Source organism: Empidonax traillii, unplaced genomic scaffold (genome assembly GCF_003031625.1).
Source record: "Empidonax traillii isolate 1590-97213 ecotype Southwest subspecies unplaced genomic scaffold, ASM303162v1 scaffold374:size1477467, whole genome shotgun sequence".
NCBI lineage: Eukaryota > Metazoa > Chordata > Aves > Passeriformes > Tyrannidae > Empidonax > Empidonax traillii.
The window spans coordinates 511,123-525,698 of record NW_020955567.1 but is presented as its reverse complement, the minus strand read 5'-3'; the positions used below and the strand labels follow the sequence as shown (position 1 = coordinate 525,698).

General features: G+C 35.1%; 1 protein-coding gene across 4 annotated transcripts in view; it reads right to left on the bottom strand.

The window, feature by feature from the left end:
* The window catches only part of SCAF11 (SR-related CTD associated factor 11), a 47,372-nt gene that overhangs the window by 18,628 nt on the left and 14,168 nt on the right, over positions 1 to 14,576 (bottom strand). For all 4 annotated transcript variants that reach the window (XM_027892902.1, XM_027892901.1, XM_027892899.1 and 1 more), the window contains exons 2-7: positions 13,501 to 13,579; positions 12,916 to 13,070; positions 4,455 to 4,532; positions 2,985 to 3,076; positions 2,216 to 2,283; positions 1,519 to 1,574 (exon numbers count right to left, since the gene is read on the bottom strand). In XM_027892902.1, the coding sequence (XP_027748703.1) occupies positions 1,519 to 1,574; positions 2,216 to 2,283; positions 2,985 to 3,076; positions 4,455 to 4,532; positions 12,916 to 13,070; positions 13,501 to 13,561 (510 nt within the window). In that variant the 5' untranslated portion in view covers positions 13,562 to 13,579. The remainder of the gene's footprint in view (positions 1 to 1,518; positions 1,575 to 2,215; positions 2,284 to 2,984; positions 3,077 to 4,454; positions 4,533 to 12,915; positions 13,071 to 13,500; positions 13,580 to 14,576) is intronic.

The window sequence follows — 14,576 nt, the reverse complement described above, 5'->3', positions numbered from 1 at the left end:
ACTACCAGACTGAAACATTTAACTACACTGACCCATTTCTGCCAGAGCACTTAAAGGGTTCACGCCACCTCAAATCTGACTAAAACATTCCTGTTCATTCCCTATGACTGGTATTTTAAAACAGGAACTTACACTCTTCCCATTATTTTTCTTTTTTCCTGAATGAAAATTAAACTTCATAATTGGATATATAAAAATATGTATCTCAATATGCAGTCATTATCCATATGCTGCATCAAACTCTGGCACAGAGAGCTGCTTTTGCTGGGAACATGCCTTATTTCATTAGTGTACAAATTTTAAGTTTTGCCTGAAATAATTGTTGGGTTTAAGTTTTATTTCAAGAATACTATGAATTTGGAACACTAACATTTCTCCCTCCATCTAGAAAAGCTATCCAGATGTTCTACAAATGTCCTTATGAAGCAGTTGTTAGTACATCAGTGCTTTCTTTTGCATTCTTTTAAATTTTGAGTATTTCTTGGATAATTGAGCCCTGTACCTCCTCTGAAGGTTTATAATGGTTCTCCTTTTGTTTATGCACTTTTTTTTTGCAACAAGGTACCATTAAATACTAGACAACAAATCAGTGAAGCTAAATATGAAAGCATTCATATTTAAAACCATGAAGTTAAATTAGAGGCTGATCTACCATTAAGCCCTATCTTTCCAGTTCAAACCCTCTGAAAGGTACCGTTAAGTTTACATGATAACAGAACCAAAATTTCTAAATATATGACTTAGAAGGGGAAAATTGGAGCTAAAGATATCCCTGAGAACTATGGTGTAACAAGCATCAAACAAAAGTGACAACTCAGCCCCTACACTGCATGAAACAAGGCAGTAGGCAAAGCAGGAACCCAAACCTAGTTTTTCCTCCAAATTTTCAGAATTCATGTAAGACAGAATGATAGAGAATGATGGCATTTACACTTCAGAATTAAAAACTATTTCATGCAAATACATATACTGATACAACTACGAATAAGAAAGCACTGATCAAACACTTGTGTCCCAGAGACACAAAGTATTTTTGAAAGGAGGGATGGTAGAAATGAAATGAGTCTTTACAGCTCCTTGTAACTTTGGCATCTTGTGATCCTGTGTTTATAGGCTAAAATTTATGAAATAAAAAAGAAAACTGAAAGACAAACACTCTTGTCAGTAATCTCACATTAAAAAAACCCCAACTTGATGCAAACTATAATGTCTATGGCTTATTCACATAACAAGTTACTTAGATAATTACACCTATGTATTTTCATGTAAATAATGAAAACCTTCATACAGTGGTGCTTGGCTGACAGCTTGTAGCTGAAATCATTTTCCACTGATGAAGACAGATAAAAACAGGGTTCAGGATCTTATAATGTAACATCCTAATCTAAATGAAAATATTTACCACCACAAAACTAAATTTAATCTGAGAAAGAAGTTTGTATAACCTAACACTATTTTCTAAGTACTTCAAGACAAAAAGAGACAAAATAATAAATTTTGAATCTTATCAGAACCAACCTTATTTATCTTCTCAGACAAAGCTTTCTTGTTTCGTTTGTCATACAAAATATTACCTGTGTGGAATAAGAAACAAAACTTCAATATTAACTTTAGAATATTAGCTCTTGATTGCTTGTTAAAATCATTAATGCAATGGGAGGTTAATGAAAATGTGTACCTCAAGTGCATTTACAATGTTTACATAAAAACTGAGTAAAATGAAAATCCATGCACCTTCACAATAGCTTTTTAGATATCAAGCAGTTTTTACCTCTTCGGATATTTGGTTACTTTCCTAAGTTAAGAACAGACTTAGCAAAAAGTACCTATTAAGTAAGCCCCTCAAAGTGGCAGTCCAAAATACACCTAAGTGTTGCTTGTGTCTGAACTCTCACCAAAAAGCTTTCTGTGAATAAAGCCTAGTCATTAGCTGTTTTCCAACTGCTTGATGCAGAAAATGATTTGTGGCTGAAACTAAATCCATTTCACTTGTGACTGAAATTGAAGAGGCATTTTTCCAGTAAAATAAGAACAGGAGTTCCACATACTGCAATTCTGTTCTAAAAGTGCCACACTTCTATTACTAGGTACTTAAGGTTTATATACGAATGTAAGCAATTAAAAAAAATTAAATTGGCACACCAAGAACAGAAATTCTAGAGTTCCTCAATAAAACACAGCAATTCTAGAAAATAGAAGACAAATACCAACTTACTGTATTTTTTCTTCACAACTTTACTTAATTTTGCTGTTAATAGCCCTCTGCCTGGACATACAGATCTTCTGCAAGATCAACATAAGACATTACAAAAGTTATTTCTGGGAATATTAAAGTTAACACTTCAAACACCCAAACAAAATCCGTTTTACGAAATTTTTGTTTGGTGCACATAAACCGAGTTCTAACTGCTATTAAAACCTGAACTTGCATCACGAATATCATCTTCCATATATTAAAAGCTACAGTTCTTCAAAAAGCTCAGAGATTAAAAAAAAAAAAAAAAAAAGGAAAAAGAAATCCTATTTGCACTAAAGTTAATATTGTGTATTAAATATGAATGCTCAATTTTGCTTGATTTCATGGCAAGACCTGCTTCCCTAAATACTTTTAAGAACATCAAAATCAATGATGATTTATAATGGTCAATTTTATTTATTTTCTTTTCTGTAGTGAAGTCTGCCTCACATTCAATCTCAAGAACTCTGTATATTTCATCCATTCCAATAAACACTGACATTAGATTAGCATTATTTAGTGAAATTCACCCGTGTAATCCTGAGTTTCCCCTTATACAATGCAGCAAATGTGATAAGATAAAGTTTCTCACAACAGAAATGTTATTTCCACTGTTCCCTCCCAAACCCATCAGAATAAAATTGGTTCTTGACTTGAAAAGACTGGAAAGCTGTACATTTTAAAACAGGTTATTTTATACATTTTAAATATTCCAGTTCAAATGCTTGAAACTACATGGATGACCAACCTCACAAAACTTCTCATCTTCATATGGCTATAAGTTTCCTTATTGCAGGCACAGGTTTCTTCTTCCTTCCTCTGCTGTTTTTTAACCTGAACCTGTATTGTAAAATAAAGTCAATCGAATCTAAAATCTCACTACACATGGGCTTTAAATTCACTCAAAGGCTCTTACAGTCTACACAGAAAATAAGCTCAAACAGAAGGACTAGAAACCATTTCAGATCTCACTATTTTGATTTCACAGTTTGCAGATTCTTTTTTTCATTTGTTTTTCACGAAATGGAAAAACCCCTACATCTTGATGCATTATATTGGCAATGCCTGGAGACGCATACTAATTTCACAAACTCCCAAAATTCCATTCAGACTACCATGGCAAGTGTCCCAAAGCTATTCACTATCTTTCACTGAGAATTTGTAAGCTAAGTTTTTTAAACTAAGTCCGTTGCTCAGAAGATACGAGGAAAATGCTGAACTACCACTCAACTTCACATGCTTTCTCATATTTAAAACACATCAAATTCTCCTCTTGACGAAAATAACTTCTGGATTTTATACAATATTGGGGTTTTTCCCACATATTAAAAATTCTAAGAAATCAACACAATTTTTATTTCATACTATGAAGTTCCTTCAATGGCTACATTGCAATTGTTTGCATTAGATACTTGGTATTTCCTCGTTCCCAAAACTTGGTTTTTAACACACCTCCTGAAGTTATGAGCATTCTAATTCTGAATACCACAAAGGGAAAGCTGTCAATGCCCTGATGGTGTCGCTGATGATGACCACTGTGTCTGCACTTCTGTGTCTGCACTTCTGGGTACACATTCCACCTATCCCTACTGCTCCACTGCCTCTTTTTCAAAGCAGGACCCTTGTTCTCTGGTCACCTGCTTACACGGCAGTTCTATGAACAGAGAACCTTTCAAACTGTATTTTGATACAGCCTTTGCTATTTGATAAACTACTCTTCACATCAGTTTTATTCAGAAGAATTGAAAGCTGAAAAAATTCAGATATTTAGGTCAAACAAGGCACAGCATTAAGTGACTATTCGTGCCTTCATGTGATTTTGTCTAGGAACTGCAGGCTGTGAAAACAGAAGATTCACCTTAGCTAAAAAAGAAGGCAGTATTGCATGTAATTGGTATAGCATATGCTTACAAAAACTAGTTTAAAAATCACTTTGAGACCAATTACTATATTTTTATTCTTGGATATATCAGGAAAGCTCAAAGATACTAGAAAGTAGCAACAGCAGCTTTATGATTGTTATTACTACTGTAAATATTTGCTTTGAAAAAAATAGTTAAGAATAATTCCTAGCTTCAAATACATAACAGAAGCATTAAAACAACAATTATTTTGTTATGAAAGCCTACTTAACACAAGATGTGTGAATAGAAGGCTTCAGCATAACTCTGACATTCCTACAACTGAAGTTATTTAAGAAAGTAAATCTGGAACATACCTTTATCTGTTTGTTCAATGCATCCAGCCTGCACACTGCTTGAAATGGTCTGCGATCGATAGGACATGAAGCCTGTGTCTGAAAAATTATTTCTGTTATTACAAAATTTGTAACTAAGAGAAGGCCTACTTTTCTATACTTGCATTTGCTATTACAGCAGCTTACAGAAGCACACAAAATCACACCTTGTTCACAGTAAGAATGCATTTGGACACATTATCCATACACTCAGTATTTTGTTTCATATAAGCAGCTTGCTCCTTGGAGAAAAAATCTAAAGGAAACAAGAAAGTAACACAAGTTGTGTTCAAAAAAGGAAAGCATTTGACATCAAGCTACTTAAATTTTTTAATTTTTTAATGCTTTTTAGGTAACTGATTTTATACCAAAATGTGTCCTGAGTTTGGCTGGGACAATTCATTTTTTCTTCATAGTTGGTACAGTGCTTTGGATTCAATGTTGATACTGGATTATATTTGGATTAATGTTGATAACACGCTGAAAAGCATGACTTCATCTCTTACTGCTCTTATTTTCTTAATTTTATTTTCAACCGAAAGTGTGTTGGGTTGTGTATCCCCCAAAACACAAAACTGGTAAGGTTAAAAGCAAGCAGGGTAACACTTTCCCTTATCTTGCTTATGTATTTGACCATACCACATCTCTTTTTTTGCAGTCAGCTGAGAACAGATCCCCATGTGTAACACAACTACAGTTTTACAAATCATTTTCCAAGAAAAGGGAACTGAAAGCTACTTTACCCTACAGTTTGATGGAAACAGAGTTATTGTTTTTCCCTTATCAGCTAAATGCCCTCTTATTGAGGCCACACTATATAGATAAAACACATGAACACAGAGAACAATAAAACATTATTAACCATATAGGGAAGCTTCAACTGAAGCTCCACCCAAACTGGATCGCGTAGGGAATCTGCTTTCAGAAAAATCCATATTGGGTATTATTTTTTCCTGTGAGAGAATTGTTTATTCATTTTAATTCCAGACATGTGTTTGCAGGGGAAGGGGGGTTATTCCTTAGGTTTTGTTGTCATTATTACACCTTTTTATTTATTGCTCCCTTTACCCCCCTTAATTCCACTGGCCTTCAGAGGCTCAGTTCAAAACACTTCTAAAACAAGGAAAGCAACCAAAACACACAGTGAGCCTCCAGCCCTAATTCACTTGCTGAACAAGAACCACTATATGAATTGTATGCCTTCGAGAGACATATCCGCACTTCAGAGAGCTATTCAGGGTATTTTTACTTGTGCAAGCAAAATGCAGTATTAGAATTACACAAGCAGCTGTGAGAAACCTGCATAGGAACTCTGCCCTGAAATTCAGTGGTGAACTTCAGTCTTGTCTTTTCATCAGGGTTTCTAATTTTCCAGTTAATTCTATTCTTTTCTCAATTTCAAAGAGTGCTCAGCTTCTTTTTCACCTACCAGCCCCCAAATGTCAAGCAATCAGAAAGTTTCTGAGCTTCTGATTTCAATTGAAGTAGACAGAACCAAATTAGACTGATTTAAAAAAAAAAACAACAAAACAAAACCAAAGCCAAACATCACACAAAACAAAATGAGACTCGAGGAGTAGTTTCATGAACAAGTTGTTGAACAAGAATGTAAGTTAAGGCCATTACCTATCCTTTCAATGCTCTAACATTTTATCCTAACTGCTCTTTGCAGTGTCATGGCCCTGGCTAAGAAAAGCATAGTGGGTCATTAAGACATTTCCTCAAGGACTCAGATCATGAAGACAGTTTTTGTCCTGTAGTCAAGGTAAAGCTAACTCACAGTAACATAGCAGTGCAGTATTGTTCAGCTGGGGTATTTGATAACATGCTATGTACTGTGGTTGCTGAATCAGCTGCAAACTTCAAGGTTCATACTTTGATTTTTAGATATACTAGACTGTAAAAGACAGGTAGGAGGAAGTTAATTTGCTTAGCCATTTTCATTCTCATTTCAGGATTCACCTTAGCTGAAAAGTTTATCCAAGAATACAATCTCTTTCTACATCAAATTTACACATGTATGTCAAGTTACGTTCCCAAGTTTAAGACACCGTAATTTAGGTTTATTCATTGCAATGAAGTATCAGAGAATACTAAGTGCTACTAGCAGCAATCCAAATAACAAGTGTTTTTGCTCCACCGGAAAAGCGGTCAGTGTTCAGTTCTTCTGGACAAATGTTTAACAACTAAACACAGTTATATACAACAGTGGAAAGGGAGGAGACATTTTGGAAGAGTCAAAAGCTACCATTAGCTTCAGATATATTCAGAAACATCACATGCTCTTTCCACTCCTACTCAGTTGCTTTTTATAGCCTTAGCATTATCTGTAAGTTTGCAACATTATAACAAAGAAATTCTAGTAAACTCAGGACACTGGCACATGCACCCTCAGGCTCCTCAGCAGAGTACAACTGTGTAGTACCCCACAGAAAACTAAAGATTACTTCTATCTAAACATGCTTTAGCTCCCACCTGTCTGCTAACAAATAAAACCCAGCCTTTTAAATGGAAAAAAACCCAAACTTCCCTGTCCCATTTTCACAACAGCAAGATGGATTTGTACTGCTACAGAAAGGAAAAAAGGTTAAAAAAGTTAACTACATTTATTACAAGAAGCAATCATAAAGAGTGGTGGCCTTTTACTCATCTCTAATCTTTTTTGAGAACCTGGTTCAGTAACAAAGGTGTTGAGCCTTCTTCATAAAAAGCAAATCAGCAATTTCTCTCTTCTGAGGCTTCTCTTTAGGCAGTATCCTAAGTAATACTGAATGTAAACTGTCCTTTTTGGGGAAAATATTAAAAAAAAAAAAAATGCTGAGATGGAACAAGTCCAGGGAGCAACTATCACTTTTATTATGCACAAGGGAAAAAAGATGTGAAATGTGTCACAGTCTTAGAAGAACCACAGCTTCACGCATAGCTTTAAAAATCAGAACATTTAATGTAACGTAATCATCAGTACCTTTAGAACCTCAAAGCCGGTATTTGTGACTTGCTTTGCTTTTCTTCTCAATAGTTGTTCTCTTGGAAAAATAGACTAGTAGGTCAGCACACTTCAAAATGTCTGATTGTTTACTCTCCATACCAAACTACTCAGTTTTCATGTTAAAACGGATCACTCCATAGTGATTTCATCTATCCTGTGATATCTTAAGAATTCACTTCATAAAATATTTAAACATTCACAAAAATTTGCAAGTCCTGAAAAGCTATCCATGAGCTTGAGTGTGTTTGTTGTTAAGTTTTCAAAAAAATAATTTCAAAGTATTTTATTTGGTTTTTATGGCCTTCTAGAAAAAAAAAAAAAATCTTCCTTCAGCTTCACAGGCATAACCTAATTTCAGTATTCCTGTAACTGTTACAGCACCACAAAACTGTGATCTCTAAACTCAAGGAGTAATTGTCCCTTACTTTAACTGCACCACTTCAAACAGCATTTGAGTGAAGAAGGCAAAAGCAGTCACTATATTCCAGCTGAGAATTTTCAGTAACATAAAATAACTTTGGCAGATATCCCCATCTCATCAATCTCCATGTTATGAGGTAAAAAGATGCAAGTATGGAATTCAAACTGCTGCAGTAAATCCCTCCCCCTAATTTTTTTTATTTCAAGTGGCCCATAATAGTCTGTTCTTCAACTACTGTACTGAAAAGCTGATCCACAAAGAAACACGATCCTGCACTCTTACTGCTTTTTTATTAGATAACCTGTTAAATAACACAAACAATACCAGATTCTCATAACTAAATTCAGGCTTAAAAGCAAGGTTTAAGTTATAAAAGCAATGTCTGAATATTTCACTCTATCTCATAATAAGAGTAAAATGCCCACAATTCCACCTCCAACTTCAGTGAAAAGGGAGACCACTACACCACATGTAGTGACAAGCACCTCTCCACATTTTGATGAAAGGAGAAGACATCAGAAAATGCACTGCTTTCCAGAAGCAAAAACCTCAAGATAACTTTTTTCCAGTCTACTTTTAAAAACCAAGTACAATTAAAGGTTTGGTAGTTATGCTTTAGGAAAGCACTATTTCTGACAAGAGGTTTTTTTGGCGGGAGTGCAGAGTATCATTCACGGATAGTAAAGATGCAGAGTCCATCAGGACAGATTACTATTTTAACACCTTGTCAGCAGACTACCTAGTTATAAGTCTAGCTCTCTTCTTTCTACCTACACCACACAGCTGGCTAGTTCTTAAGTTCCAATTCAAAATTGCCATAAAGTGTTGACAAGTTTCATGTCATTGTATTGACACACTAGCACTACTGGAAGAAATGGAAGTCAAAGTAAAAAACACTTACACAGACTTCCACACTGAAAGGATTTGATTAATACCATTTTTCTGTACATCACTTCTCCGATGCACTGATATATACCACCTTGGATATAGTTGAACAATAAAGTTTTATTGTGTTTCTTTGGACACAATGTAGTTCATTAATGTAATCTTTCTCTTTCCCACAGTGCTCTGTACTGCAGATCACTGTGGAGATTGTTGCCATGTAAGCTCTTTCCTTCCTATATCCTTTAGGACAGAAGGAATCCAGATCAGAAAGAATACACTTTAAGAATTCCAGTTATCATACTGGAATAAGGTAACTCTCCTTATCCTCAGAAAAATACACGTGCAGTAGCAAACCCCATATTGTCAATGATCCAGACCTTGTACTCGCACAAAGGCAATGACTGCTCTAACAACACAACATGGAAGTTTAAGAACACATCATCTAATAACAACTGCTAGAAACTTAATGCAAGGCAGCTCTTTGTGCCAACTTATTTAGTCAATAATTTTTATTTAGTTTTATTTAGTCAACTACTGATACTGTAGAGAGCCTACCTGAATATGCTCCAAGGCTTTGGAGAATTTATGGCTGTACATACTCCACTTTCAAATCTTCCAGATGAGGAAAAATGAGTGAATGAAACCAGGACCAGAGCATGAGAGAAATAAGCTTAGTAGGTGAGTATCACCGAAATCAATGTCTTTTACACATTGTAATAATGCAGACAACACACTGCTTTAACACTCTTCTCCCATGATAGTTCTTAAGAAGAACTGATAGAGAAGCAAGGATAGAAAACTCCACCACATTTATTAGCATTCTGAAGAACAGAAGGGAAGTCAAAAAGCCTACAGAAAAGTTTATTGTCTCTACTTTAAGATTGTTTTCTTAGAATAGAATACAAAATAAAAGTAGAGAGTTTTCATCTAATGAATACAGGCAAGATACTATTGCTGCTAAAGCAATTTTCTGAGATGAGTTGGGTTTAGCTGCTTTGTGCATGTTTGCCACAGATGCCTAATTAACTTCTCTTTGCATTAGCTTTACTTAAATTCTTTCAGAACCAATTATTATAATCTAGAACATATGTGCATACCCATTGAAATACAAGTTCATCAGAAAAAAAAATAGATAAAAATTTTGTTTTAACCCAACTAGTTTTAATCTACTAGTGATATTATAGACAAGAGAAACACATTAATGTAATTACCTCCCTTGGTGTAAAACAACTGTACCCATGGTTTTTGAAGACTCCAGATAGGGGATTTTTGTTATTGGTTTCCTCCTCCCCCTCTTTTTTCCTACACAGAAATAGCCAAAGCTTCCTCTCTGTTATGTGGGTAGAATAATTTTATCATGTACACGTTCTTTATACTGAAAGCAACCCTTCACTTACGCTATCCTTCCACTTTCCCACTGAAGGGCGTGCCCAATAACCTCAGCTCCAGATTCAGTGCCTTTTACTTTTTATGATCTTCTAACATAGCCTCACTAAAATACAAAGCCTCAAGCTTGAAAGTCTTCATTAGTAAATTACACCATGTCCGTTTACAGAAGTGGTTGACATCTGGCCCAGGCTGAGGCACATTTAGGTTAATATTCAGGTGCCTAACCAAAAATGGCTCCCAGCAGTCTGCCAACAGTGCTGCCCAGCAGTGCTTGGGAGAGCACTGGTTAGCATGGCCAAAGGCACACAAGATGACACTCTAATAGCATAGGAGAGTTTAACAGTAGAGGCAACTGAGTTTAGTGCACAGCAATACTCTCAGCTGCCACAATTAACTACAATAAACATAGCCAAAAAGAGTAGAACAATTCAAGGGGCATTTTAAATAGCTAATCAGAAGACAAGTTTCTTAGTGGGGATTCTTAGTCTGCCCCTCACTTTTCTTTTAGCAGTTAGACACATTTCCTCAAAGGGAAAGAAAATACAACACTGAACTGTATTGATACTTAATTCTGAAACTAAATGCTCAGATTTATTCATCAGTATGTAATACAGTAGACCTGTTCTGTGGCAAATTTTTTATCTCTTTTTAGCCCGTCATGGAATAAGGGCCATTTTTATACATGGTTTTTAAGTGCACGTGTATCTACATTCTCTCTTTCACTTCCTAAAAAGCAAGATCTTCAAAGTGTTATGGCTGCTGCTTGCAGACAGAAGATATGCTGGTACCAGACACCTGACTGCAGCTGCAATGTGGAAAATCTCCTGTAGATTGAAGAGGGAGCAGAACTGTAAACAAACTCTTACCATCTGTCTAAACTACTCTGGTTTTGATTAGAATCTAAACAGTTATATACAAAAGCCATAAACTCTCAGAAGAATGATGATTATGAACAATTTGAAAACCACAGTTAAAGAAGTAGTTTCTCCTGTTATACTCGTGTTATATTTTGAAGTCCAGACGTAACACAGAAAAACAGAGGAAACATCTAACACGAACACAGCCTTTAAGTATACGGAGCACAACTGTGGATATACAAAAGAGCATGCTGATTGATGTGAACATTAGCTTCCTTTTTTTTTAATTTCATTCAATAATCTTATTCTCTATTTTGTTACTCTCCAGCACTAAGACAGGAAAACAGTGTTTCTAAAACCAATTTATTTATACCCAATAAAAATATTTAATCTTTAACCAGAATTTTAAACACTTTTCAACGGTAGATAATTTTTATATCTTTATTATTTAAATTTGTGACTTGAATTTGACTACTTGTAAATTATTTAGTTATGATCAACCAAGAACCACCAGAGAAAGCTAAACCTTATGCAACACTTCTCAAAAAAGAACACAAACATTTAGTTACTAAATATTAATAGCAGACAAAAAGTACGTGGCATCAGCATGTTTCAAACAGCCACGTGCTTATGTTTCTATCATTTCCATCTATAAAACTTCATGTTTCTCACAGCTGAAGCTTCTGAACATATGCCATCCAGTTTTCAACTCTTCTTTTGCCCCTTTACTTTTAATTAAAACTACTAGATTAGGCAATGGAGTTCCATGAACTCAACAGGCCAAAATGTCAAGTAATCTCAGAAGAAGAAGCCTGGTAGGTTTTACCTATCAGACCTCACTAATGAAAAGCAGCAGGAGTCTTACATAGATTTTGAAACACCCTCACATCATTTTTGTGGCATCACATCTACTTTACCTGTCAACTCTTAAGAGCAGTCACTTTTATTCTATTTGGATAGCACTTCTGGCCACAAAAAATAAACTGACAAGACAAGAAAAATACCATATCATTAAACTGCCTCTTCAGAACTAGAAAATTTCTCTTCCTCATTGGGCTTAATGACAATGTGAACACACTGAAATCCAGCAGGTAGCTGTCCATGCACTGCACTGCTTCCATGTGCATGTCACTTTTTAGTGCCTCTCAGCTGTCATTATAGCAACACACCAAGGAAGTCAGGGTAAAACTGTGGATGAGAAGTTCCTGTTCTCTTATAAATAAAATGACTGCAATGAATCAATTGCAAAATATGGCAACAGGAAACTTTATTATCTGGTTTGTGAATCTAAAGCAAGTTTCATATAATAATCTTTTTTTACTACTCTGAAGTTCATATAAATTCCTCAGAAAGTGATTTATGTTACTGTCTGCCTTCAGTAACAAGTAACACAATAAATAAGGTTAAAAATATAGCAAGTAAAAAAACTTCCACAATAAATAAGCATATTGCATATACATACATACATACAAGTGATACCAACCTTCTAAAGGATATACTGCAACCAAAATCAAAATTTACTTCAAAGGAAAGATATTGCAAAGAAACCAAGCAGTGGCCTCTAGTAAAATGGGCAAACAGCATACGGGATAACACAAAGTAAGATTAAGCTAATGACACTGCAATATTACAGCATGGACATAATACTGTCTGATCTTCCAAAAGAGCCAACACCAGATTGTTTACTGATCCTTACTCTCTAGTAACCATTAGTAAGACATTGTCTAATGAAAGAAAACACTTCATTGCACTAAGGAGAAAGTTTTCTACAATCTATTTATAAGCTGAACATTGAAACTCTTCCATGGAAAGTCAGAATCTGTAACTTTCTTAAAAAATATCTGTATTAAATGCAATACATTCCACTGAAAAATAAACACACACCTTGGTTCTCAGTCTTACCTCAGCCCATTTAAGAATACAAGTCATGCAGAAGATATGACTGCAGTTCTCAGGAAAACCAATCTCTTGCTCTAGAAGGCAGTTCAGACAGATGGGGCACGTGTTGCCGTCGTACAATAAAGTAGAACAGGAACAGCCTTCTTCATTTTCTTCACCTGGTATTATTAATGCCAACACTGAGAATTTTTGACAGTTTTTGAAAAAAAAGTCCTTCTAGATTTGAATAATAAAGCAGTGAAAAGACTCAATATTTCTGCACTGTAAGGTAAAGTCTGTGTGTGTGTAAATATTGAAGTATATTATTCAAGTCTAAGCTGTGAAGGTTAAATTTTACATTTGCACTCTCAATTAGTATGCTGCTTGTTCTGGAAGAAGTATAAACATAACCACTATCTCATAATATTTTTCATTGGCCTGTGGGGTCCCCATATTTCCTGTCTCTTCTCTTTTTTTCCACTTGCTGAATTATAGTAGCAAAACAAAAATGGTGGTAACAATTGTTATTCAGAGAAAATAACGTAGAGTAAAATTGCTTGAAGAAGAGTTCGTGCATTTTTGTATTCTGAAAACACTTTCTAACTTTACCTTCCATGCCTTCATGCTTCTGATCCTCAGTATCTTGAACACATTGCTTTCTGTTCTTCATCTTCTTATAAAATGTAGTCTGGAAAACACAGCAACATTTACACAGTTACTTCAGATTGCAAGTTGAAAATAAAAAAATTATTGAGTGCTCTCCATCTCATTATACCTTTGTAGAGCAGAAACACATGACATTAAAAGTTAGAGAACATTTACAATCTGTTTGCTATTTATGAGTATCATTACTGCTGTCTAGCCACTGATGCTTCCAACTTCAAAATTTGCTTTTGTTCAACAAATGCAAAGTTTTTGCGATGGTTTAATACCACTACTAGTGCTTTTATTTTTAAAAATTAAATGTATTGCTAAGTTTTTAGGCAAATCACCCCTTGAAACACCGCAGTAACTAAAATCTGCAAAATGCCCTTTGCAAATGTTTAAAGTAACAGAATTAAATACACAAGCACCAGAAGAGTTGGTTGCTTTACAAACCTAGCATCACCCTAGTGATGGCAAGTGAGAAAAAGGAAAGCAGCTTATAATTGTATGATAAAAGCAAGAAGGAAACAATTTGAACTATTTGATCTCAGGAAAAAAAAAAGCCAGGGAACTTTGTATCAAACAAGGGGCAGGTCACAAGCACCGGTACAACAGAGTATCATGAATGGGGAGGACGCACCTTTCAGATAAAATGGATACATCTTAGTGATACACATCAAAGTTGAAAGAATTTGACCTCACATAAGAAACAGCAAGTATATGTTCCTTGGAAGTTAACTTACTACATACAGAATGAAACAGTTAGAAAAAAAAGTATCTATACCAAGGACCGAATCTCCTGCATTTCCAACTCCTGAGTCACAGCAGAGATGGCACACACACCTAAAGCTCCAACCTAGCAGCCCTAGCTAGAAGGATCTGCAGTTTTCTTCTGAACTATATAAAGCTCTAAAATTATTATTTATAGGGACAAATTAAAACTTCACAAGTGATTGAAGAAATCAGAAATTACCAAGATCTGCTATTAAGCACTCAAACCTGAAGCAAACCAACTGAGGTTTATTCTCACTCTTCGATGC